General features: G+C 45.5%; 1 protein-coding gene across 2 annotated transcripts in view; it reads right to left on the minus strand.

Moving 5' to 3' along the window:
- Positions 1-25,170, minus strand: part of LOC147712934 (cytosolic phospholipase A2 gamma-like) — a 646,694-nt gene that overhangs the window by 146,130 nt on the left and 475,394 nt on the right. For both annotated transcript variants that reach the window (XM_086920395.1, XM_086920396.1), the window contains one exon: positions 1,812-1,934. In XM_086920395.1, the coding sequence (XP_086776521.1) occupies positions 1,812-1,934 (123 nt within the window). The remainder of the gene's footprint in view (positions 1-1,811; positions 1,935-25,170) is intronic.

The raw sequence follows: 25,170 nt of genomic DNA on the forward strand, positions 1-25,170 counted from the left end.
CTTTCTATTATAAAAGATCAGCAAGAGAGGCACTTCCGCTGACACCGAGGTCCTTGCATGCTAACAAATTACCACACAGCAGTCTGACATCTTGTGTGGGGTATCCAGTTCATGACCAAGACGGGGTTCTTCATTCTAGCCCATCAGGTAATGGAGTTGGATCGTCCCTTGGGGGGATTCTTGGCTCTACACCTACACACACTCTAGGTACACTTAAAGTAGGGTTTGCATCGTAGTAGTAAGCTCAATTACTGCCTTTTTTTTATATGCCTGCATATATACATTTCTTTAGCACCATAGTAGAAATATATATACTATTTAAACTTTTGGTGTTTGTAATCATGTTTTTCTGCTTCTTTCCATTAATCATTGCAGCACACGTATTTTATGCAAGAATAACGTTGGTTTAGTAATTGTATTGAAAACGTCCCACTATATATTCTTCGTATAATTCTCTGAGAATAAGTGAGCATGAGTGACTGATCCCAAGGTTCTGTGCTGTTTATATGATCCGAGATGGTTCAGGGTTGTCATGTTCACTGGTTGCCAGAAATCATTTGCTCCCTGGTAAGGTTGGGGGGATTCAGGTGGCACTGTGGCCTAGCTTGTCAGTAGGCCAACATATCCTGCTGGGGTGTATAGAATCAATCTTGACACCAATGACTTAGCGTATGTTGTTCAAACAATGCGCAGATCTTATAGATTAGTGGAAACTACACAACAGTACTGGAGTGGGAACAGTATCCGTATCCTCAGACCTCAGATGAGGGCCTCAAAGATGAGGGAGTTTACCCAGCAGCAGAACCTCGGTCTTATCCGCATTCAGCCTGAGGGAATTAGCATTTATCCAAGAAGAAACTTGTGTAAGGCTGCTCTTCGGGCCTCTGCACTACGATTCTCCTGAGATGATAGGTAGAACACGATTTGAGTGTCGTCAGAGTAGAAGAGGAGAGAAGGACCGCAGTTGTTTACAATATCTACACAAGGCCTTATGTAAAGATTAAAAAGGGTTGGACTGGGTGTGGATCCTGGTGCACATCAGATAGAAGAGGGTGTCGCTTCGAGCAGTGCTGATGAGTGAAGACCTAGAAACCATAATCTTGCAGGAAAGAGCCCATCCAACACAGGGACATATCCTGCACACCCATAACCTCTAGTATTTGAAGTAGAGTTTAGTGATTCACTGTGTCAAAAGCTGTGCTGAGGTCTGAAGGAATGAGCACAGTTGTGCCACCGTTGTCTAATTGATGCCTTAGAAGTTCACTCACGGCGAGGAGACACAGCTCCGCGCTATGGCCTGCTCTAAAGCCCGGGGTCCTTAAATACTTTTTTGCTTAAATAAAGTTTTTTAATTAAGGTGTTTTTTCTTACATTAAGGAACGAGGCTAAAGGATTAGTTCCTTTATAAGGTCATGGAAGTTTCAGATATTTAACTCTTTGTACTACATGTATTCAGGTTCACCTTTTCCGTAAACAAATATAACCATTCAACCACCCCTATTTCATATATTTCATGGCAAACTAACACAAATATGGTAAACGATAAATTAACAAGATATGGCTGGTCTGAATTGCTGAGTCTATAAACTTAGGCCACCTTTAGATGAACGCATTGCATATATGACACGCTTATTTTGTTTGGTACTTCTCTGTATCACCTTTTTTCTATAGCACATTACTCCTATGGTTTGAAAGTCCTTCGACGTGATGAATATATAAAACTGTTACTGTAAATAAAACACATAAAATGCATATTTCTCAGTGTTCAAAATTATCAGTAAATATGTACATGTTCTGATCAAATTATTTACCTTCCAGTAGTTCTTCTAGTTTCAGTAGCTCTTTCTGGCCAGCCTCACTCATCAACTCTTCAACAGACAGGGTCGTTATGAAGTCAGCTGCCTTGCAACACTCACATGGACACTTCTCTTGAACTGTAAAGGATAATTCTATTATTCAGGATATAAATGACAAAATCCACGACTGACACCTTTGCCAGCACACAAGATATGGTAGAATATTTCAGTTAATGGCGGGTAACCATTTTTGACATTCTCCCATTTACATTTAGTGTAGTTTATTTTAGGCATGGGATGAAACAGTTTAAGTTCACTGACAAACTTTAAAACAATATATAAATCTAGAAGAGCATAAACGGTCTTCAGGTCTGCCTTTGTTGAAGTGTCACTCAAAGCCAGGATCAGCCCACACTTATCATACCAAAAGCGTGTAATTGGGTCAGCCCCATTCAGTCACTGCTTTGAATGAAATGTCACCTTATTGGCCAACCCACAGCTCCGCTATTCAGTGTTCAGAGTGTATCATGAAGAACATCATTCTGCTGCTTGACTTGCTCCCATTGTGAGTGTGCTTTGAGAAGGGGTAGGAACTGAGAAGAAATGGAGCCCATCTCAGACCATCACCATGCTGCACTTATAGCTTCAGTCCAAAAAGCTGAATTGTAGGCGAACTGATGAGGCAAAGGAGAATCACAGACTGCAGAAGGAGATCAACAGCGCTATCATGGAGGTGAACAGCATGTGTGGTACTCTTCACCACAGGGCAGCATCTGGCTGTAATTGAATCACTGCCGGTAATTACCAGGTTTCCCTTCCCATCGTCTGCCTATGTAGTTAAACTCAGCCAATGGGCACTGTTCTACAGAGTGCCTACTTCAGTGGCATGAACCGTGCAGTCAACAAGAGGGCAACGTATAATCTGCCCTATCTTTTAATTAATAATGGCCAGCCTCAACCCCTCACATGCTGCAATGGGGGTAGAGCCTACTCCATGCATCCACATCTATTATCTATGTATGATCAGAAGCAGGACCAGATCTCGGGCAGTGAGACTGGTGCCACCGCACCGGGTGCTAACTACAGGGGGTGCCCGATTTGTAAGTTCATTTTTATTTTAAAAGCACCTGATGCCACGTTCCTTGCCTCTATCAATTTTCAGTCAACAATAAAAATCCTAAGAAAACTCCAGTGATTCATTTTCTTCCTGGAGAGAGATAGGTTTTTTAGGTGAGGTTTTGACTGATCATAAAATATAGTAGAGAGGATTAATATGACTGCCACAAAGAACGTGAACCCTGCAGATCACAAAGTGCATATAATGTAAATAGGTAGGTGGGTTTCTGCTTTTCTAAGAGACACCCTTTTGTTACTTGCAGTTCATAAGTTAAAATTCTAATATAGAACAACGATTTATCATCAAAGAACTGAATACACATTGCAAAGTATAGGTCTGAGGATAGACTAAAGTTGGAAAAAGTTCATTTGGATAGAAATCGATTCTTATTATTAAAGAGAACCCCCAACTCTGGTGTTCTGTTTTCAATTAGGAGTTTGTGCTTCTCAGACCAAGCCTCTTAAACTATACTGCCTACCAGTAAGGATGAGATGGGACTCCTACACCTCGAAAACCTCTGTCTTACACATGTTCTATACACTGATTACACGTTTGATTGTCTCTGTGTAATGTGTATGTGATGTAAAGTGCTGTGACATCATACACTGGTATGAGTGGTAGGATAAAGCTAGTTAAATGCATCTGAGAGAGAATGATATGGAGGCTCGAGGGGCACTCTTGGGTGATAGTCGGGAATCTGTGACAAAGGTGGTCATTGGGGGTGGGTTCAATAAACACTGTTGCAACGGGCACCCACAATACTAAAGCCAGCCCTAAATTCTGCCTTAGAGATTGCCACAGTACTGAAACGGCTCTTATCAAGTCCACGGAGGAAATCAGAGCTACTGTAGATCAAGGAGGTAGGGCTGCCCTTATGTTGGACCTATCGCCGGCATTTGATATGGTCCACCATACGTTATTGGTGGACCGATTAGATGAGATAGGAATAAAGGGCAATGCCCTAAAACTTCTAAAATCTTTTCTCTCGGAAAGAACCCAAACTGTCAAACTAGACAAATTTGAGGCGGATGCCTTCTCATTGCCATGTGGAGTCCTGCAGGGGTCCGCACTGAGCCCGACACTTTTTAATGTTAATGTATCCTCCCTCGCGCCCCTCATTGAATCCTACGGCTTTAATTTAACATCATACGCTTACGATACCCAAATCATAGTAACCATTCAACCAAAAAGACTACAAGACACTGCAGCCAAATTTCACGATAGCATGTACGCAACGGGAAACTGGATGGCACAAAACTGCCTGAAGTTAAATTCCAGTAAGACTGAGGTTGTGCTTTCGGGAACAATCCAGCCTTCTGGACACCCAACTGCTGGCCGAACTCACTAGGACAATTGCCAGTCCCGACCAGGAATGTGAAAAACCTGGGTATTTGGATAGACGACACTCTAAGTTTCAAGGACCAGGTGAACTCAGTAGCATCCTCTACCTCGTTCACCCTTCGAGCCTGTAAAAATATTATGCCACTAATTCCCAAAAAAGCACAACAAACGGTAATAACTGCACTAGTGATGTCTAAACTAGACTTATTGTAACAGTCTTTACCTCAAGCTACAAGAAGGCCTAATGAATACGTTACAGATTCTGCAGAATGCAGCGGTCAGACTTCTTTCAGGAACGCCTAAATATGCATCTATCACTGGTGCAATTAGAGGGCTGCACTGGCTGCCTATGAGGAAGTGCACCAAGTTCAAGGCCTTGTGTTTGGTCTTCAAGGCACTGCATGGAATAGGACCTAAATTCCTGAAACAGCATTTTAAATGGTACTCACTCAAAATAACTCTCTGTTCTTCTGATGCCAAGTTGGTGGTTACACACCGGACGAAGAAAGCCAATTGGGGCGGCAGAAGCTTTGTCGCTAATGCAGCCATAGCCTGGAACTCCCTTCCCTTGCACCTAAGACATTTAACAACTTGATGGCCTTTAGAAAGGCCTTAAAAACATGGCTTTTTACCAATTAGGCTATATTTAATATACAAACCTCTTTCCCAGCATCCGTCAGTAGGTACCTCACCCTAGCGCCAAAACACCTTTTTGGTAACAGCAGCGCTTTACAAATGCAAGTAACATTAACATTAACATTGTCCTTGGGGGGATTGTTAGTTGTGAGTTCATTGCTACTGGAGGGATCAGAAGATGTGACACACTTTGTAACACACTCGTATGGCGAAATCACGCCGCCGCCATGACCCGTTGTCCCCATTATTTCCTATCTGCAGGCATTGATGGACGGTGAAAATGAAAAGTGGGACGAGCTAATTTAAACAAGCACAAGCTCGCGCTGTAGCTGCATCAGGGGGAGGTGCGCTCGCCTCGCGGGGGAGGGGGGTGAATGGGGCCTGTAAGATCCACTTGCGGAGCGATAATTGCTACCATATGGTGGCACTCGCTCCCGCAAGTGAATCTTCACACGTGCACGCGCTGCCATTGAAGGCAATGGAACGCGTGCATGGTTGTGGGTAAATAAGGGGACTGATGGCTACAGGTCTCCTCCTAAGCAGCGCATGTGTGCGCTTAGTTGAGACCTAAAAAGTACCTGATCGGCAGTGGCACGGAATCATACTGGTTTTCAGTTTCATCCTTCTCAGAAATCCAACTCTGCAAAATGAATGACTAATCTCATTGTCTGATCTCTCAGTTTGAAATGTGCAAAGAACCAGAAAGCCAGTGGAACTAACCTGCTTCACGTATCTGGCTTAAAGATTCACAGCAACAGTTTGACCAGTGACCTATGCAGGGAGAATTTTTCTTTTCAAAATGTGATTATGTCCCATTCTGATTTGGGACTTCTAAAAAAAACGTTCTGAATTCCACACTTTTACAGGGATCCCTCCACTTGGTGTATAGCTGCAGGCAGTTTTTCCAATGACATATTCAAAAATGAATATCTCTGGCTCACCTGATTGGATTTTTGTTGTGTTTGTGTCCCATTGCTTATTACATTTTTCTCAATTGTATACATTTAATCGGGGTTCTTATTGTGTTGTGTCTAACTATTTAGCTGTTTTGTCACATCTAAATGCTTTATACATTTTCTTTAAATAAAGCCTGTCTGCTCTGTTCAATACCCAATAGTGGGTGAGGTCAGAATTCAGTTACTGAAATCGTTGGCTGAAACTAACAGGTTAGTAACTTTATTACTCGTGATCCACTTCAATCTTACATGTAGTTTTCAAAGGGACAAGCACTGCAGGACAAGGACATAGTGTGCGCACCCTAAATCTTTAGCCCAGCGGTGATGCACCTACATTGAATTGGCTTGGAAAGTTGGTCCCAGTCCCTGACAGTTCTCAGAGCAAAAGGTCAGCAAAAAATGTTCAAGTCCTATGTTTCCGGAAAGTTCAGGAGGCGGGTACTCTTTCACTAGCCACTTGCGATTCATTTCAATTATAGTTTGATTTTTGTAAGAAATATAATTAGCTGGAGAAGGCCTCTGCAAAAATATTTCTGCTCACGAGTTGATACTAACCTACAGGTTTTAGCTTTGTTGAAAAAAATGTCCACACCAATGGAAGGCCACCCTCAGAGGTGACCAACCAGAAGGGAATTCTCAGTGATACTCAGACGTGAAAAACTCAATACCTCTGCCAAAGAAAAACACTGAAAACATAGCCTGACACAAGAATCTAGCCAAAATTGCAAGCTGCCATTATAGGAGTATGATTCAACTGCTATTTTGTGTGTGACTCGCAAATCAAATATGATTTGTGAGTGTCATACTGTGGGAAAAAATGAAGCTGAGGCAGATGTAATCATGAGTGTTTGACCACAGAGTACTTGTGGCAAGTGCCATGTGGTAGGGACCAGGAGTTGGCTGCTGCACATTTCTATGGTGGGATATCAGTGTGCAGCAGGGTTTGGATGTCCGAGTGGGGTTGAATTCAGGGAGAGGGTGCAGGTCAGTCCCTGCTCCCAACCACCACTGAGCATGGTCTAAGGCAATGCACTGAGGAAACTGGCTGTCTGCAGTGGGTTTTACGCAGGGTCTGGCCACAGGATGAACCCCAAGACTAAACCACACTGAAAATGATTGAAGACTGATGGTTTTATTCTCAAGGTGGTTTGAGCACAGGTCCTGATCACAATCCTCACTGAGCGCAAACCCAGTTGTGAAAGGCAAAAACCATGTTCAGCGGGGATTTGAAAACAATTAAAATATGTAATAAAAACACTGAATTTCACCAAAAAAAAGGAGATCAAAACTAAGTTATAATTCTGAAGTAAATCCCTGAAATGTGGTGAGACAGACTGAACTATCTATTAGGAACACAATACTAAATGCCTTTTTTTGGTGTGCGACCACATATTACTAAGAATAAACAACCCTTTAGTGTTCATGCTAGGATATTGCAAGTCACCGGGAAGTTGCTTGGCTACTTATTTTATTTTTTATATTTACAGACTTGTACAGCACATGGCTACCCAAGAAGGGTTTCCCCGTGTTACGCTACAGTAAGGTATCTGGTACTCCAATGCAGGTCTCTTCCAACAACAGGTTTTTAATTTCTTGAGTAAGACAGAGAGAGCGACATGCTCTCAAAGCAGGGAGTAAGGAATTCCCCCACTTTGGGCTGAAGAAGAAAAAGTCTTTACCTCCTTGACGGGTTTTGCAAATTCTTGGAATTGCAGCAAGAGCAAGATTGCTTGGGCACAGAGATTAGCTTGGTATATATGGTAGAACCAGAGTTCCTAAGTATATGGGGCAGAATTGGAAAGACGTGTGTGCATAGCATAAGGCTTTATATTGAACATGCCATTCAATTGACAACCAATGGAGTTCATGGAGCAGAATGGCAGCAGAGGAAAATGTAGGGGGAAAACTTTGAGGGGTGAAGTAGGAGTCTTGCAGCAGCGTTTTGCACTGTCGCTTGAGCAGGCTCTTCGTGACACCCAAGTAAAGAATATTTACGCCATCCAACCTGGAACGAAAAAGCTATTTGTTCCCTGGGCAGGGACAGCAAGACAACGAAGAATTTTCCTGAGTCATCTTAAAATATCAAAGCATGAGGAAGAAACCTTAGTGATTCAATGACTGATGGACAGCCGTCATCAAGCCAAACCCCTACATTCTTGAGCATAGGTAATGTTATATTACCAAGTTAGGCCCATGTAGTGAGGCAGCTTATTTCTTAAATTGTCTTCACAAATACAATTTTCAACTGAGACCCTATACACATATTTGCATGCATGACAATGTGGGATTAGTTTCCCCGAAACTAAACCGGTTTACACATCTAGCTCTGCACAAGATTATCACAAAGCCATAAACATCATGTACAAGGTCTCGTTATGCACTATGAACAAATGTAATCGCTATCTTAATCCAAGGGGCTACAGGGCTATCTAGTATTCATAACATCACTAATCTATATGCACATGGTAAGGCTGCTTTCTCTTATAAAAGATCAGCAGGAGAGGCACTTCCGTTGACATGCTAAGTAATTACCACACAGCAGTCTGACATCTTGTGTGGGGTATCCAGTTCATGACCAAGGCTGGGTCCTTCATTCTAGCCCATCAGGTAATGGAGTTGGATCGTCCCTTGGAGGGATTCTTGGCTCTAAACGTACACACACTCTAGGTACACTTAAAGTAGGGTTCGTATCGTAGTAGTAAGCTCGATTATTGCCTTTAATATGCCTGCATATATACATTGCTTTAGCACCATAGTAGAACTATATCTACTATTTAAACTTTTGGTGTTTGTAATCACGTTTTTCTGCTTCTCTATTAATCATTGAAGTACAGGTATTTTATGCAAGAATAACATTGGTTTAGTAATTGTATTGAAAACGTCCCACTATATATTCTTCGTATAATTCTCTGAGAATAAGTGAGCATGAGTGACTGATCCCAAGGTTCTGTGCTGTTTATATGATCCGAGATGGTTCAGGGTTGTCATGTTCACTGGTTGCCAGAAATCATTTGCTCCCTGGTAAGGTTGGGGGGATTCAGGTGGCACTGTGGCCTAGCTTGTCAGTAGGCCAACATATCCTGCTGGGGTGTATAGAATCAATCTTGACACCAATGCCTTAGCGTATGTTGTTCGAACAATGCGCAGATCTTATAGATTAGTGGAAACTACACAACGGTACTGGAGTGGGGACAGAGAGAGAGAGAGAGAAACTTGTTTATTTAGAACTTGGTCTTTTAAACAGTACAGAACACACAATTAGGATCAAAAAGTACGGACAGACAAAATTCTACTCCATCTTAAATAGGTAAAATTCAGTACTTGTTAAAAGAAAATTAAAAGAGGTTGACGCCCACAGAAACACAACATACATTACGCCCTATTTTTACAGAAATCTCAAAATCACTAAAAGGATAAGAAGAAAATTTCTTTTTATAAAACTTTAAAACAACTTAAAATCAGTGCCCCTCTTTCGAAATCACCCTTCCATATGCTTTTAAACCCTTCAAAAATGTACCCAATCCAATTGCAATTTCTTACGTGGGCATATTGGTAAGTAAACAGATCGCCTGAGCACGTGAAGTTATCTTATGTGATAGAAATATCGGACGTAAAAACAATTTCCTTATATCGTGTACAAATAAGCAATCAAGTAAAATATGCGGATATCATGTCTTAGTCCACGCCCACAGTTACAGTTACCTTCTGGGCCGATCAGTGCAGATTTTAATTGTCCATCTATTTTCCATGGGTCAACCCCAACCCGAGTACTAAGAATTTCATATCTCAGCACTCGGTTGGGCAGAATGTCCAAATACAGAAACCAACCATCATTAACCCATGACTTTTTTAACCACTGGACCGATTTTTTCTCTGACATATAATCTAGGTACTGCGCCCTGGAGAGCGACTGGCCTTGTTCCCTAAGGGTTTTCTTAGTAAACTCTGCTATCAAGGCGTCCTGAGCGAATTTCACATTAAGGCGCCCAGTTACTTTCTGGAGGGTTTTGCTCACATCCTTTGCCCAGGCAAGGTTACTTATTTGGATCTCATCCCTACACCGCTGTGAGACCTTTAGTGTTACTCCTGGGTCTTGGCGCTTCCAGAATCTTACCAGGCCCATTTGAGATTGTACGGTCCATGAAGTTAGCCCTAGCTCCATTCTTATTGCTTGAACCATAGTACAGTTTGGTAAGGACAATAATATTTTTAAGATTTTTCCCTCTTCCTGGTCCCACTCATGTTTACCGCTCAGGTATAACACCTCTGCGCCATACAATACTTGGGGGGGGGACCATTGCACCAAATGCCTTTATCATTGGTTTATGAGTCATGTTGAATATACTACTTACCAGTATGCATCTGTTCTTGGCATGTAGGGCTGCTGAATTCATATCTGTGCATAGATCGCCGCCTAGTGTTGGGTCCGGAGTATCGCACATTGTTGTCCTGGAAGAGTCTTCGAAGTATCACGAGATAGGTGGCTCCTCCCCTGGACTACAGTGCGCATGGGCATCGACTCCATCCTCAGATTGTTTTCAGCCATTGTGGCCAAGATGGAGCGAAACAAAGTGAATGATGACCATGCTAGAAGTATGTGTGAATGCTGCAGTCGCTACAGGCGCCGAGGAGGAGGGCGTGCGATATGAATGTCAGCAGCCCTACATGCCAAGAACAGATGCATACTGGTAAGCAGCATATTCGGTTCGAGGCATGTGGGCTGCTGAATTCATATCTGTGCATAGAATACATAGCAGTCCCTCCATTAACGGCGGCCGCCCATGCCAGCTGCAGCAGTTTGGAAAAGTGTTTTTAGAACAGCCTGCCCTACAGCTGCCTGCTGTTTGGAGTGCACATCAACACAGTAATGTTTTGTAAATGTGTGTGTGGTAGACCATGTGGCTGCTCTACATATGTCTTCCAAAGGAACATTTCCAAGGAAAGCCATGGAGGCCACCAACTTTCGGGTGGAGTGGGCCTGTGGTGGAATGGTGAGTGCGCTTGGCTTTCAGATAGCAGATCTGAATACATTTAACGATCCACCTGGCTATACCAGCCTTGGAAATGGGGTTACCTTTGTGTTGTGGTGCAAAGGCAACAAAAAGTTGTTTAGTCTTCCTAAAATCCTTGGTCCTATCAATGTAATACATTAGAGCCCTTTTGACGTCAAGTGTGTGGAGCACTCTCTCCGCCAGTGACTCTGGATTTTGGAAGAACACAGGTAGTTCTATAGTTTGGTTGATATGGAACTGAGACACTACCTTAGGAAGGAATTTAGGGTTAGTGCGAAGCACCACCCTGTTAGAATGAATTTGAATAAATGGATCTTGGATAGTTATTGCCTTGAGTTCACTAACTCGTCGTAGCGACGTAATCGCTATAAGGAAAGCCACTTTCCATGTCAAGAATTGAATCTCGCAGGAATGCAGTGGTTCAAAAGGGGGACCCATCAGCCTGGTGAGGACCACATTGAGGTTCCACTCCGGAGCTGGTGGCGTCCGCGGAGGAATGACTCGTTTGAGTCCTTCCAGGAAGGCTTTAATGGCCGGCACCTTGAAAAGTGAGAGGTGCCGTCTGTTTTGGAGATAAGCAGCCATTGCAGATAAATGTATGCGAATGGAAGCATAGGCCAGATTACATTTGTACAGATGTAATAGATAACAAATGATGTTTTGAATAGAGGCATCTAGCGGGTTAATGTCGTGGCCAGCACAATAAATGACAAACCGCTTCCATTTCGCCGCGTAGCATGCTCTGGTGGTGGGCTTCCTTGCCTCCCGGATGATGTCCATACAGTAAGGAGGTAAGTTGAGGTAGCCAAACTCTAAGACCTCAGGAGCCAGATCGCCAGGTTGAGCTGTTGCGGATCTGGATGCTGAATGTTGCCATGGCTCTGCGTCAAAAGCCTGGGTGTGAGGCGCAGCCTTTGATGCGGTACCACGGACAGTTCCAGAAACGTGGTGTACCATGGTTGGCGAGCCCACGTAGGAGCAACCAGGATGAGAGTCATCGAGTGCTGCTTCAGCTTGCGCTCCACCAGTGGTATTAGAGGTGCTGGGGGAAAAGCGTACGCAAATTTGCCTGACCAGTTCATCCATATTGCATTGCCCTGCGACTGTGGGTGTGGGAATCTGGCGGCAAAGCTTGGGCATTTTGCGTTTTCCTTTGTGGCGAACAGGTCTATCTCTGGATGACCCCACCTTTGGAAGTACGGGTGGAGTACCGATGGGTGTATCTCCCACTCATGCGTTTGGTGGCTGTACCTGCTAAGCAGGTCCGCCATCTGATTGTCTTTGCCTGGGAAGTGTTCTGCCATGAGGAAGATGTTTCTCTGAATGGCCCACTTTCACATGCTCTGAGCCAGACGAGACAGCTGTGGAGAGTGTGTTCCTCCCTGCTTCTGAATGTAGTACATGGCCGTCATGTTGTCCGTCCGGATCAACACAACCTCGTTGCACAGATGTACTTTGAAGGCTTTTAGTGACATGAAGATCGCCATCACTTCCAGAACATTGATGTGCATCTTCCTTTGCTGTGGTGTCCATAGTCCCTGCACAGTGTAATAGAGTACATGAGCTCCCCATCCCTGGAGAGAAGCGTCCGTCAGGACGATCTGTGGCACAGGCTCTTGGAACGGTCATCCCTTGCAAAGGTTTTGTGGATTCCACCAATGCAGAGAGTTGTATGCCCGACCGCTCACCAACACTAGGTCTTTCAACTGTCCGTGAGGCTGAGTCCACTGACGTGCTAAGCACTCCTGAAGCGGACGCATATGTAGTCTCGCGTGCGGGACTATGGAGATGCAGGAGGCCATCATGCCTATCAACTGCATGAACACTCTCGCTGGAAGCGAGTGTTGAGGTCTAAATGTATCAGCGATTGAATGTTGTTGACCCTCACTGACTTTGGCTGTGCTGTGGCTGCCAGAGGGTTTATTGTCGCACCCAGATACTGCCGTATGTGGGCGGGCTGGAGGTGGGACTTTGGGTAATTCAGTGAGAATCCCAGATCGTGAAGGAGGTGAATGGTGTGGGACACGTGAGCGGCACACTGCTGGGCTGACTTCGCCTGAATGAGCCAGTCGTCCAGATAAGGGTAGACGTGAATGTTCTGTCTCCTTAGATGTGCCGCCACTGTCGCCAGGCACTTTGTAAACACCCTGGGTGCCGTGGTGACTCCAAAAGGCAAAACCTTGAACTGGTAGTGTTGGTTTTGGATGGTGAACCGGAAGTATTTTTTGTGTGACGGGTGCAGCGGAATGTGAAAATACGCATCTTTTAGATCTAAAGTTGTGAGAAAATCCCCCTGACTGGAGTACTTGCAGCAGGGTCAGCATGTGAAAGTGCTCCGATAGAATGTACTGATTGAGGGGTCTGAGGTCCAGTATGGGTCTGAGGGACCCGTCCTTTTTTGGTATCAAGAAGTACAGTGAGTAAACTCCTGTGCCTCTTTCTTCCACAGGCACGATCTCGATTGCCCCTTTTTGCAGCATGACGAGGACCGCCTGCTGCAATAACTGCAAATGCTTGGCGGACATAGGACGGTGTCTTGGGGGTATGTTGGGTGGAGTGGATGTTAACTCCAGACAATAACCGTACTGTATAAGCTGTGTGACCCACCTGTCTGTGGTGATGGATTTCCAGACTGGCAGGAACTGTTGAAGTCTCCCCCGACCGGTGTTGCGTGGTCGGGGGGCAGTGACAAGGCGTCACTGTTTGTTAGTGGCAGAGGATCTGGAGTTGTTGTTTCCACGACCCCTGCCTTTGGCGCTGTTCCCACGATATCCACCTCGACTTGGTTTGGTGTATGTGGTCTGCGTGTTGCCTTTATAGTACTGCGTGGTTTGGGAGAGCTGGCCTCTGGAAACACCTCTAGTGCTTGAGCGACGAAAAGAACCACCCTTGAATTGCTGGGACTGCAGGGCCCCCATGGACTTAGCAGTTTCAGTGTCTTTTTTTATTTTTTTCCAAGGTGGTGTCCATCTCTAGACCAAACAGATGATCAGGATTGACTGTCCGATTAAGAATGGTGGTCTGTATCTCTGGCTTGAATCCCGAGATTCTGAGCCAGGTATGTCGTCTCAGCATGACACTAGTGTTGACAGATCTGGCCGCGGTTTCAGCCGCGTCCAGTGCACATTTAATAGAAGCATTGGATATCAGCTTCCCCTCTTGGATGAGCATCTCAGCTGCCTCTTTGTATTCGTCTGGCAGGTGCTGCAACAGGGTCTCCAGTGTGTCATAGTGTGCCCTGTCATACCTCGCTAGAAGTGCTTGTGTATTTGAAATGCGCCAGATATTGGCCGCTTGAGCTGCCACCCTTTTCCCTGATGCCTCAAACACCTTAGATTCCTTATCTGGGGGAGGAGCATCACCTGTTTGAGAATTAGCCCTCTTCCGGAAATTTGAGACAACAAGAGAGTCCAAAGCCAACTGTCCCTTGATGTAAATAGGGTCAGTAGGTGCTGGTTTATACTTCTTCTCAATTCTAGGGTTTATCACCCTTGCTCTGGTAGGTTCTTTAAAGATCTCCCCAGCATGTTTTAAGACACCCTTCAACATAGGCAGAGTCTTGACAGTTCTCTCTGAGACAGGAAAGGTGTCAAAAAGAAAGTCCACTTCAATGGGGTCAGCATGGAGCTGGACGTCATGATTTTTAGCCGCCCTTTCAACGAGGAATATGCAAACAAAACAGGTGATGGACCGAATGTGGATCAATGTCACACACTCACCCCAGTCCGAAGATCTAGGCCCATATCCATCGTTTTTTTGCACTCCACACCACCCTGGGTTAGACAATGGCGATATGCAAATCAGCTCTGACCCTGTGCCCCATGGGAACAGTCCAGTCCGAACTACAAAAGCCATGTCCTTCCCAGAACGGAATCAAGCATCCGAGGACCGGACCGGTTTTGAGGTAACACCTCTCATCAGCCCGGCTAGCTTGACTCCAGTGGTGTGGAGTGCCTGGGACCCACGTCTGGGCATCCCCAGCGCACTTAGGGCGGAATATGCAAACAAAACAGGTGATGGACCGAATGTGGATCAATGTCACACACTCACCCCAGTCCGAAGATCTGGGCCCAAATCCATCGTTTTTTTGCACTCCACACCACCCTGGGTTAGACAATGGCGATATGCAAATCAGCTCTGACCCTGTGCCCCATGGGAACAGTCCAGTCCGAACTACAAAAGCCATGTCCTTCCCAGAACGGAATCAAGCATCCGAGGACCGGACCGGTTTCGAGGTAACACCTCTCATCAGCCCGGCTAGCTTGACTCCAGTGGTGTGGAGTGCCTGGTACCCACGTCTGGGCATCCCCAGCGCACTTAGGGCGGAATATGCAAACAAAACAGGTGATGGACCGAATGTGGATCAATGTCACACACTCACCCCAGTCCGAAGATCTGGGCCCAAATCCATCGTTTTTTTGCACTCCACACCACCCTGGGTTAGACAATGGCGATATGCAAATCAGCTCTGACCCTGTGCCCCATGGGAACAGTCCAGTCCGAACTACAAAAGCCATGTCCTTCCCAGAACGGAATCAAGCATCCGAGGACCGGACCGGTTTCGAGGTAACACCTCTCATCAGCCCGGCTAGCTTGACTCCAGTGGTGTGGAGTGCCTGGGACCCACGTCTGGGCATCCCCAGCGCACTTAGGGCGGAATATGCAAACACAACAGGTGATGGACCGAATGTGGATCAATGTCACACACTCACCCCAGTCCGAAGATCTGGGCCCGATGGATTTGGGCCCAGATCTTTGGACTGGGGTGAATGTGTGACATTGATCCACATTCTGTCCATCACCTGTTTTGTTTGCCCTTTCAACGAGGGCATTAAACGCAGCTGAATCTTCTGTAGGCGACGTTTTTACAGCATAGAGCTGAGTGTCTGGGGTAGAATGAGGATCACCTGGGTCAGCACCAGCTGCCCAGGGTTCATTGGTATCATCTGGGTCGGTGTAGACAAGATAGCTGTATTCATCATCACCTTCCCCAGCGTCTACGTCAGAGTAAGTGGGTGAGACATCATGGCCATGTGGAGAAAGTGGTTCCACAAGAACAGGAGTTGAAGTGGAATCCTTCTTTTTCATTAAAGGAATTTTATAGGACTCCATTGGCTGTTCCGGGGCAATTTTCCGTTTATGAAGGGAAAGTCTGCCTGTCTCGGCATCGATAAAATGTTCTTGCTGTTCTTCCAGCAAAGATTGTCGATGCTTTAAGGTCGGGACCACTGTCGTCGACTTCGGCACTGAGGGCACCTTCTCGGGGACGCTGGCGACCATCCTAGGGGTGAAAGCCTTCGGCGCCACTTTCGGCGGCAACGTGAAGTGAATGGGCGTTGACGCTTTTTGAGGTTTATCGACCGGCTTTGAAAATGGAGGATCTTTTGGGCCGACAGTTGAGGCATTCTCCTTGATGCGTTTTAGGGAGTCCGCCACCTGCTTGGAGAAAGCGGCGGATGGCCGCGCCGAGTCGACGGGATCCTTCAAGGCACCACTGGACGTGGACTCGTGTGTTGTGCCGCTTTTGGCCTTGTCTTGTTGACGCGGAGTCTCGAGAACCTTCGGATCATCGAGTCCCTTGCTAGTGTCGACCATCTTCGGCCGCGATTTACTCGATTCGACTACCTTGACCTTTGTCTTCGGCGTGGCAGACTTCGTCTCGACGCCCTTGACCTGTGTCTTTGTAACGACAACACCCTTCTGCTTCATCGGTGCCGACGGCTCCGAGGCCTTCGATCCCACCAAAGTAATGTGCACCTTCGGTTTCGAGGGGGGCACCAGTGCTTTCACTTGCGTCGAGACCATTGTTTTCACTTTCGGTTTCGTTTTTGCAGGGTGCGGCTCAATAGCAATGTCCGTGGCCGAGCCTGAAGGCGGGGCTCTAGAACCCATAGTAAGATATTGGGTAAGGCCTAGTGGCGAGCCCTCGACCTGAGCCTTTTGACGCGTTTCAGCCCCAACGTCAGTCTGAGGTAGCTCTTCGCTCGAGCTATCTTCCATGGTCCCAAAGGCCCCATTGTCATCTCCTACCTCGTCGACGACTTCTTCCGCTTCGAACATTTCAGCGTCCGCGTCGTAGTTATAGTCTACCTCAGACGCTGGATTTGACAGGTTTTCACTAACTTCCCGGTCAGCTCCTTCATCATCCCCGGCATCGAAGATGTCCACAGGCGCCGGTGCAATCTGCTGGGCCTCCTGGCATGCAGCGCGTCAATGTTAAAGCGTCTTCTTGGATCGAAAAACGGTAACAAGCCATGCAACTGGCTTCATCATGATCCGGCGACAGACACTTGTTGCACACCGGGTGGAAGTCGATGTGGGGATACTTGGAGTTGCACACGGGACATCTCTTGAACAGGCTCCCTTCCAGTCAATAGGGTCTGTGGCGTCGACTGGGCCCTCCGTGTCGAAAGCACGCGGTTCTCTGGAATCCGGCTCGGAACAGAGCTGGAAAAATCAGGCACCGAACGCAAGACTATACCGACGAAGAAAACTAAACGCCTTTTGGCCTTAAGAAAGTTTATATCGATTCCGACTAGAGTGAACCAATATACATCCGAACCCAATGGCGGAAAAAAACAATCTGAGGATGGAGTCGATGCCCATGCGCACTGTAGTCCAGGGGAGGAGCCACCTATCTCGTGATACTTCGAAGACTCTTCCAGGACAACAATGTGCAATCATACGGACCCAAAACTAGGCGGCGATCTATGCACAGATATGAATTCAGCAGCCCACATGCCTCGAACCGCCATATTCTTTATTAAACCTTTTCAACCCACATTTGGATGAAAAAGCTTTGGCTCTTTGCGCCTCCAAATGGGTGCACCAATTTAGCGCACTATCACACCAGAGGCCTGGATATCTATATTCCTTGACTGCCTCTAATTTGTTATTACCCAAAAACCAATTAAAGTTCTTCTTGGTATCCATAACCTCAGGCCACAAATGAGGGCCTCAAAGATGAGGGAGTTTACCCAGCAGCAGAATGGAGTTCTGGACTTTTTGGTTCCGTCCAGAGGTGTCAGGGAACAACACCCAAAGACCCCGGAGTTCCACCTGCCTTGGTGCACAAATGAACAGAAACACGGGCTTCTCGATGGTGGCGTCAAAGACCAAAGGTTTATTACTGCAGGGACACAGAAGTCACAGATACTACACACGGGCAGTAACCAGGAGCCTGTTCAATTTGTACAAAGCGGGTTGCTCCTTATATACTAGTTTTTGGCCTTCAGGCAAATTCTCCACATGTTGGTACATTCCCAAAACCTTTGTGTCGTAGACAATTAATATTTGGTGTGCACAGGAACTGTTGATAAAATCTGATACAAAACATCTACGAAGAGGGGTTCCCACTAGTTCATCACAATCCCTTGTCAATATTGCATTCAAGAGCGGGACCGCCTCATCGTAAAGTTCGTTACCTCCCCCTAATAAAGAGTCAGAAAGAAAGGAACGGAGCCAGGTGTGGAAGATAGGAAAGCGGGATAAGAGATGCTTGTGGGTTGTAAATGGGCAAGGCTACCGGCTTCGGCCGCCTAATCATGATCAGGACAATGGGCACGAAGACCAGTTTAGCAGGACTGGCCTCGGGCAGAGGAGGTAGCCTTTGTCGAGTCATGCAGCTACAGCGTGATCTGGTTTAAGGTGCACGTGTCATGCAAGAGGTGAATCTCCGGCTAAGGCTACGTGTCCTTAATCGAAGTGGAGTGATCAGAGGTTATTGCGTATGTGAGGGCAAGAAAACACAAAATGGCGGTCATGATCTAAGATGGATGCCGTGGGTAGATCAGAAATATGTCAATAAAAGGATTGCTCTTGCTTGTAGCGTAGCGAAAACACCAGGATATACTAAATGGATCATTTGCGGTTCGCTGATACCAATATTATGTATTTCCGACAAACTTGAAAACACGGGTTCAAATCGTCACGGAACCGTCACGGAACCTCAGACCCTCCTTTTGCCCTTACATAGGCAATTACTCAGTCTATGTCAGAATCTAGTTCTATGCTCATCAGGTCAGTGACATGTTGTATCATCATCTTTTCTCTTGCCTTTTCTCCAAACGCAGGTGGTTTTCTGAGACAAGTTGCAGCACAAAGACTACACAGAGCAGGACCACACTGGATAATCAGGCAGCATGAGAATAGGAATACTAAGATGACACCAATGACCATTAGAACCTTCCATCCCCACGCTGATATCAGAGTCCAAAACCACTCCATGAAGGACCAGTTTCCCTTGTCTACATGTATGGAGTCTGAAATCTTGTGCAACTTAGAGATCGCCTCATAGACTGTTGGAGCATTATTAGGAATAAAGACACAGCAGCTCGATTGGATCATTCTGCATACCCCACCTCGATCTGAATAAAGACACAGCAGCTCGATTGGATCATTCTGCATACCCCACCTCGATCTGCAAGTATAACGTCTAGAACCATACGATTCTGCAACGTCATGAGTCTATCCGCCTGAAGCTCAGCTGTCAGATTGCTAAGGGCACCAGCAGTTTCGGTAATAGTAGATTCAACTACCCGTGTTAGCTGACGTATGTTTCTACTATTAGCCATAGGCCCCCAGAACGGAAGGAAACCTTTGAAGAAGTCTCCAGCTTCCTGACCAGCGGTATCTTCCTTGCTGAAGACACCTCTCGCTACTCTGGTTCTGTGGTAATCAGATGAAGCAGTGTATGTCGGAGGCAACAATCGAGCAATATAACATGATCCTGAAAAGTTGGCAGGCAACCATGTATAAGCTCTGTCTCGACAAATGAAGTAGGTACCCCTAGCAGTAAGAAAGGCAGGGGAAGAGTTAGCCGGAAACACGTAAGTCTCTACGCACTCACTCCTCCCTAGCTGAGCTCTCGGATTTCTACCGTTGCCTTGCAAACAGACCTGACCTCGGTGAGGTACGACCCAGATTGGAGTTGAGCTTTTACGCTTGCTTTCTCCTAAACTAAGGCGATACTCTGAAGTATTCCAACTTAAATATACTCGCAATTCGTCTCTAGGGTAAGATGGAGTATTATTGACGTCCTTGACCATGTCAATAATTCCCTGGACTAAGGCTTTGTTGGCAGAGTTATATTTAGTGGAACGCGGTGGACGTGGAGGATAGGTTTCAAGAGCATAAGCAAAGATGGTTTGAAGGGCCTGAAATGATCCATTATAGCTGTAAGGCAAAACCAGATAGGGAATACCTTTATCCATAGTGTGGGGTATCAAGCCACACACCCAGCAGTTTGTAGTGTTAACTACCAGTTGGTGTTGGTGCAAGAGCTGTACAAATGTGTTGTTGGTGAACTCTGAGCGTCTGGCTTGCTCATGTTCAGGAAATGAGTGAAAAGAGTGTATAGAAGAAACAGTAGAAGTGGCAGGATCAAGGGGAGGTACTGTAGTAACTGGCACAAAAATCAAATTTATACTAAAGACAATTCCACCCACCAATGTTGCTAAAATAATCAAAAATGTAATGGCACATTGCATTAAGAAGCATTTGCTATGAAGAATTCTATTAAGTCTGTTTCTGCGAACATAAATCACATTTTCTCGTTGCAGCGCAGGAAGCTCCATCTTCTACAATCCGCTCGCGACCACTGATGATGTGTACGTAGATGAAAATGCCTCTATCAGCCCTGGGAGTTCCCAGACCAACAGAAAGATCGACCTTGTGTCAGACCCCTGCAGATTCAAACTAGGCACACAGCCACGACCCTACGGCTACCCAGACGGCAAGGCAATTTTAAAAACAATAAACAATAGCAAACTTCCTGGCTGAAGGCAAAAGTTCAATATATATCAAAATCACAATATGCAGTTGCCTGCTTTATTTGTCCATTTTACGGCTTCTTAGGTTATATCTCTGCTTCGCTGGTACTGTCTGATCGGAGAATAGTGTATCACTAGCAGCTGTTGCAGAGTTTAAGTTCGCAGATAGCAAAGTTTCTTCTGATGCTGGAGACAAATGTTCAGTGTTCAAAGGAGTCTTTTCAGGAGGAGAGTCAGGTTTTGAAGTGTCAGTAATCAATTCGGCATCGCTGAAAGAGATGAACTTCGGTGTGCTTTCAGATTCGGAGGCACCAATTCCCTTCTTTACCCAGTCGTCGTAAGGGAGCGGCAAAGGGACACGCTTAACATGCGACGCGTGTACCCAGTGCTTGCGGCCAGCTACACGAACTGCTGTCCTCGTTGCCAGTAAGATTTGAAAAGGCCCCACAAATCTCGGCTGAAGGTTCTTCGTCCTCGCGAAGTTCTTGATGACAACAAAGTCACCCGGTTTCAGCTGGTGCCCTGGACTCTCCGGAGGTTTTGGCAAAGCATCGAAAACCTGTTGATGAATAAGACTCAATTTAGCAGTCAAGTCGTAAAGGTAGTCTATCAACATAGGATATTCTATGGAGCAAAATTCTTTAGGCCTTGGTACACCCCAGATATTTGCCGGGCGACCAAAAACTATTTCATACGGACTGAGCCCTAATCTAGAATGTACTGTTGCTCTCGTTGATAACAAGGCCAAAGGAAGTGCGTCTGGCCAGGCTAAACCTGTGGATGCTTGTATTTTGGCTATTTTCAGCTTGAGAGTGCCATTGTAACCCTCGACTAAACCAGCAGACTGGGGATGGTTTGCACTGTGAAATTTCTGTTTCAATCCTAGGCCGGCACACACACTCTGCATAACTTTCCCTATAAACTCACTTCCGTTATCTGACCATACAATCCGTGGCATTCCATATCTAGGGAAAAATTCTTTGAGAAGAATTTTGGCAGTTGATAGGGCAGTATTGTCCTTTAATGGATATGCTTCTATTCACCTGGAAAAAGCACAAACTACCACCAGGACATACTTCAAATTATTGCAGCGCTCCATGTGAATGAAATCTAACTGAATCACTTCAAAGGGGCAGGAAGGAGGAGCGAAATGACCAGCTGGAGTTGGAGTTCCCTTGCCAGGATTATGCATCAAACATCCCATACAATTTTTCACCACTCTCTCTGCACACTTACTGATTCCCTCATTCTTCCAGACCGGAGCTAACATCTTACAGATCCCTTTAGAACTTATATGCGCTACTCCATGCGCCATCGTCACTACTGCAAGCACATACGCATCGGGCAACATCCAACGCTGCTGTTCTGTCAAATCAATCCAACATCCATTCGAGTCCAACTTGCCCGTACTTTCTCTCCATACACGTTTCTCTTCCTCAGTTGCTTCTTTCTGAATCTCTTTCACACTTTCCATAGTATCCTCACACATTCCAGACTCAGCAATCCATCTTGCAGACGTAGCAACATACATTCTGCTCATCGTGTCTCTAGCTGTCTGTTTAGCAATTTCGTCAGCAAAAGCATTCCCGCGACCAACATCATCCGTGATTGCTTTATGAGCACTGCACTTCACAATCGCAACTTCAGTCGGCAAGGTTAGAGATTCCAACAAGTCGTTAACTAGCTGACCATGTTGGATCTTAGTCCCATGGGACGTAATGAAACCTCTTTCTCTCCACAACCGGCCAAAACTATGGGCCACGCCAAACGCGTACTGACTATCTGTAAACACATTCACTCTCTTTCCCTCAGCTAAGACACACGCTCTCGTTAGAGCTATCAATTCTGCAGCTTGGGCAGAATTCTGACTCACTCTTGCAGTCTCCACAATCGTCTTCAAAGTCGTTACTGCGTAAGCAGCAGTCACATCACCATTCTCCAATTTAAAACATGACCCGTCCACATACAGCGTACCATCCGGATCTGATAGCGGAGTATCTTTCAAATCAATACGCCCTTTTGTCTCTTCCTCCGTTTTGAAACAGCAATCATGTGGCTCGGAATCACTCGACTCTTGATCAGTCGGCAACAATGTTGCTGGATTCAATACATTACATCTTTTGATCTGAATATGACTCGCTAGTAATGTCAGCTCGTAACCAGATAATCTCGCACTAGTAAGGTGTTGAGTCTTCGTTCGGTTCATGAGTGTATCCACTGCATGAGGAACCATGACCACTAGCATGTTATTCATCACCAAACCAGCAGATTGTCGAATGGAAGCCGCAGCTGCCGCTGTAGCTCTCAAACAACTAGGCAACGCTCTGGCTACCGGATCTAATGTTGATGAAAAATACGCACAAGGGCGTTGTTTATCACCAAACTTCTGTGTCAGAACACTCAACGCGCAACCTTCTTTCTCGTGAACGTAGAGTGTGAATGGCTTACTGTAATCAGGTGTACCCAATACAGGAGCTGAACACAATGCTTTTCGTAATTCAGTAAAACTCTCTTGACATTCATCAGACCATGGCACCGGACTCGGAACATTTTTCCCAGTCAAAGCTACCAATGGTTTCGCTAAAAGAGAAAAATTTGGGATCCACTGTCTACAGTAAGAGGTAATACCCAGGAAGGCACGTACTTCTCTCTGTGTGCGTGGAACACTCATCTGCGTAATTGCTTTTATTCTCTCTGGGGTCAACTTCCTTCCCTCCTTTGACAAGAGATGACCTAGGTAGGTCACTTCTTGGCAGCAGTATTGCATTTTGGAAGGAGACACCTTGTGATTCAAATTAGACAAATGATGTAATAGGGAAATTGTAGCTGCTTTGCAAGTTTCCTTGTCATCGGCAGCTACTAGAAGATCGTCTACGTACTGTACTAGGGCAGAACCTGGAGGAAGGACAAAAGAATCTAACTGGCTTTTTAATGCTTGACTGTAAATGGATGGACTCTCACAATAGCCTTGTGGAGCTCGTTTAAATCTAAAACTGCGACCTCCTAGACAGAAGCCGAAAATATCCCTACTTTCTTCGGCTATCGGAATGCTGAAAAAGGCATTCTTTAAGTCAATAACTGAGAACCATGTAGCTGTAGCAGGAATCAATGTTAACAAGGCAGTAATGTCTGGCACTACAGGAAACTGCGGGACTACAATCTTATTAACTTCTCTAAGGTCTATGACAAACCTATAAACTGGAGGTTTTGTAGGGTCAGTTCGCTTCAGAATCGGCAATACAGGACTGTTACACACATTGCCTCTAGTTTCTTCAACCACACCTTTCTTAATCAAATCTTGCACAATCAATAAAAGTGCACGCTCTCCTTCACTAGATATTTTATATTGGGGAATTCTTGGAAATTTTACATTTGTTTTCAAAGTTACCACATACGGTGGAATTTCTAGGAGACCTACATCATTAGGACCAGTCGCCCAAAGAGAATCAGGGAGTGAGCGTAGCTCTGGCGGGAGTGCGTCCATTGACAAGTACATCGGAGAGGTGATATTTTTACCCAATGTAAGTTGTACTCCTTCCGGAGAACAGTACAATGTCGCATATAGTCGTTTTAACAAATCTAAACCAAGCAGATTTTCATTACAACCTGTCGTCAAAATCAGGGGTGCTTTCAATTGGCACGGTCCAACAGAAATAGACAAAGGACCAGATATCGGGTTGTAAACAGGGGCGCCTGAAAATCCTACGGAAACATTTGTTGAGCCGGACAAAGGTGCGCCAGGGAGTTTCGCATGAATGATAGAACTTTTTGCGGCACCAGTATCCAACAGAAACGGTTCGACTACACCTGATGTTGCTACTGCGACATAAGGCCCACTCTGATCTACTGGAACTGATACTACTCCCTCTCTCTGTCCATGGCTGTCCTAGTACCCATTTTGCTGAAAACCCTCATCTACTTCACAATAGTCCTCAACAAGGTATTGTTGAGATCTATTTTGCTGAGTAGATTGTCCATTTCGTTGATCAAAGTGATTGGAGGGACGATCATTCGTTTGTGGAGGCATAGCACCTCGTCCTCGACCTCTAGAATTCTGCACAAAACCACCACGACCTTTCTGAGCTGCTGCTGCATTATTTTGCGCTAAGATCGGACATTCATTTTTATAGTGACCCTCTTTCTTACAGTACGCACACTGATTCCACTGGTATTGAGGTCTTGATGAGCTATAATCTGTCCTTTGGTACGAACCTTGCTGCGTATTAGATTGATTCGTGCGAGGCGGATACGCCTGTTGCAAAAGAACTTTAGTTTTTAAATCTTTCGTTTTCTTTTCTGATTTTTCCTTTTCCTCTTTATCCCTATTTTCATAGTACTGTGCAGTCGCAAGTATTTGCGCTGTTGTGGATACAGCCCAAGCACTTTCTGAATCCTTTAATTTATTGCATAATTCAGGTAACAAATTATGCACAAATTTATCGACAAACAGTCTTTGTCCTCCTTCTGTACTCATGCCCTGACCACTATGATCTACAAAAGTCTCTTCAAACCTCGTGAAGAAGTCGGAGACACTTTCATCTT

This window comes from Lissotriton vulgaris, chromosome 5 (genome assembly GCF_964263255.1).
Source record: "Lissotriton vulgaris chromosome 5, aLisVul1.2, whole genome shotgun sequence".
In the NCBI taxonomy this organism is placed as follows: domain Eukaryota; kingdom Metazoa; phylum Chordata; class Amphibia; order Caudata; family Salamandridae; genus Lissotriton; species Lissotriton vulgaris.